The 1,933-nt window shown below is 47.0% G+C and overlaps 2 protein-coding genes across 2 annotated transcripts in view; both read left to right on the top strand.

The window, feature by feature from the left end:
• Positions 1–56: 56 nt before the first annotated feature.
• On the top strand, positions 57–695 carry Pmar_PMAR009608 (pyruvate dehydrogenase, putative; the record flags this gene model as incomplete). The annotated part of the gene is made up of 1 exon (XM_002764809.1): positions 57–695. A coding segment is annotated over one exon (639 nt), but the record flags the coding sequence as incomplete, so codon positions are not given.
• Positions 696–1,590: 895 nt separating this feature from the next.
• Pmar_PMAR009607 (hypothetical protein) overlaps positions 1,591–1,933 on the top strand; it is a gene marked incomplete at both ends in the record, with an annotated part of 1,379 nt that continues 1,036 nt past the window's right edge. Inside the window, one exon of the mRNA XM_002764808.1 lies at positions 1,591–1,933. Coding sequence (XP_002764854.1) covers positions 1,591–1,933 — 343 coding nt within the window.

Raw genomic sequence — 1,933 nt, 5'->3', positions numbered from 1 at the left:
TGATCAGTTGATCACTCTCATCCCTTGCACTAAGCTAGGCTCTATTCCATTGCTAGTTCCCCGAGGTTCGTTGGTCTAAGGCCATCGAGCTTGCTGTTGTGATTGTTAACTGGACTACTGCCTCTGGTGTCCGAAGAACTGGTACTGCTACCGATTATATCCAGCGTATCGTGCCGGGTCAGAAGACTACCGCCACTATCACTTCTGGTAGCTTCAAGTTCCCCGAGAGCCCGATGACACCTATGATCATGGCTGGCCTTGGTACTGGTCTTGCTCCCTTCCGCGCCTTCTCTCAGGAGCGTGCTTGGATGAAGCGTCAGGGCATCCAGACTGGTCCCATGTGGCTCTTCTATGGTTGCCGTCACCAGAGTAAGGATTACATCTTCGGTAACGAGCTCGATGGTTTCGTTAAGGAGGGTGCCATCACTGAGCTTCATCCCGCATTCTCTCGTGACCAGAAGGAGAAGGTCTATGTGCAGAACAAGATCGATGATAACAGCTCTCGTGTCTATGAGGATCTCATTAAGAAGGGTGGTTACTTCTATCTTTGCGGACAGGCTGGTCAGGTTGAGAACGACATCAGGAGTGCCGTCTATCGCGCTATTTCAAAGGGTGAGAACGTCTCGATTGAGAAGGCTAAGGAGATATTCGAAGACCTTGCTGAAAACGACCGTTATTGCCCTGAAGTGTATTAAGCTAGTCTAAATCGCTTTTATCATACCGTTGTATGGTGCACTTCCGCCCTTCTTTAGGGCTGCTGGATATTCACTAGTCCTACAACTCGCATTTGTTGCTTATATCTCGTCGTTATCGAATGTTAGAGTATTTTCTCTATTACTAACTCTATAGGATTTGTGTTCCCAAGTTGGCGGAAGGTTCGTCAGATAATATCTTGCCTGGGATCACTAATTCTCACCAGCTTATATGATACGAATCACTGAGATTCCTCGCTTGAGGGAGAAGACAATTTACCATTGAGATAGTATATGCGGATGAAATATTCATTATGAGTACCATACTGTGAGCTATATACTTATGAGTGTCATCTTCTTGAGTGAATAACGCGTGTCACGTCTCAAGATCCTCGCTGTAAAGCATGGATTTTTCTCTCACCCATCTTTTCGCTGTGGAACTCTAGTCTGTTCGATCCTGATTGAGCCGTCGAAACCAGATGAATGCCTGTTGTACTTCTGTAGAAATAGTCATCCCCACTCATACTACACCAGTCGTAATGGTGTCCACCATAATCGAGAGTTGTCAACTTGGAACCCAATTGGCACTCCTCAATCCGCCATTCTCAATTAACTGCTCAAATCCAGCTCCTTGAGGTTGACAGAATGTTGCGGTCGATAATACCTTCCGGTAAGCGTTTCAGGGATGTGAAACTCGAAGGCAGAGATGGATATCTTGAGCTTGTGACGAAGCTGTGGAGCTCAGCGTAGGATTTTTCGTTTGGAATTTCTTCTGGCTAGGCTCATGATTGTCGCAGTTGTCTCATATACAGTCGAAGTCAACCTAAAGAGTTATGAAGTAAAGTGAGCTTGTGTTATTTCAGCTTACCGATTTTTCTATTTTTTGAGTTTTTGTTGTATGCTCTCGACATTGAATCATACTTCTCCGTGTTTGAGTGTCGTTACCAAGGGTGCTCTTGGAGCGTCGCGAAACGCTCTTGCTGCCTCCTTACCCCGACATTTCGCCGGTAAGGCTTCTCCTAGTGGTGGTGAATGGCAGACTATGGATGGTTGCACTGCTGTGTGCCATGTGTCTTATGCTATGATGGAAACCGCCTACATTTACCCTATTACCCCCTCGTCCCCTGCTGCTGAGCTTGCTGAGCAGTGGTCAGCGCTCGGTGTGAAGAATGTGTTCGGTGATATCCCCAAGATAACTCAGATGCAGTCTGAAGCCGGTGCTGCCGGTGCCCTCCACGGTG

The sequence above is a fragment of the Perkinsus marinus genome (assembly GCF_000006405.1).
Source record: "Perkinsus marinus ATCC 50983 genomic scaffold scf_1104296976100, whole genome shotgun sequence".
Lineage (NCBI taxonomy): Eukaryota > Perkinsozoa > Perkinsida > Perkinsidae > Perkinsus > Perkinsus marinus.
The sequence above is the reverse complement of the archived record's forward strand: the minus strand, read 5'-3'. Positions and strand labels throughout refer to the sequence as shown.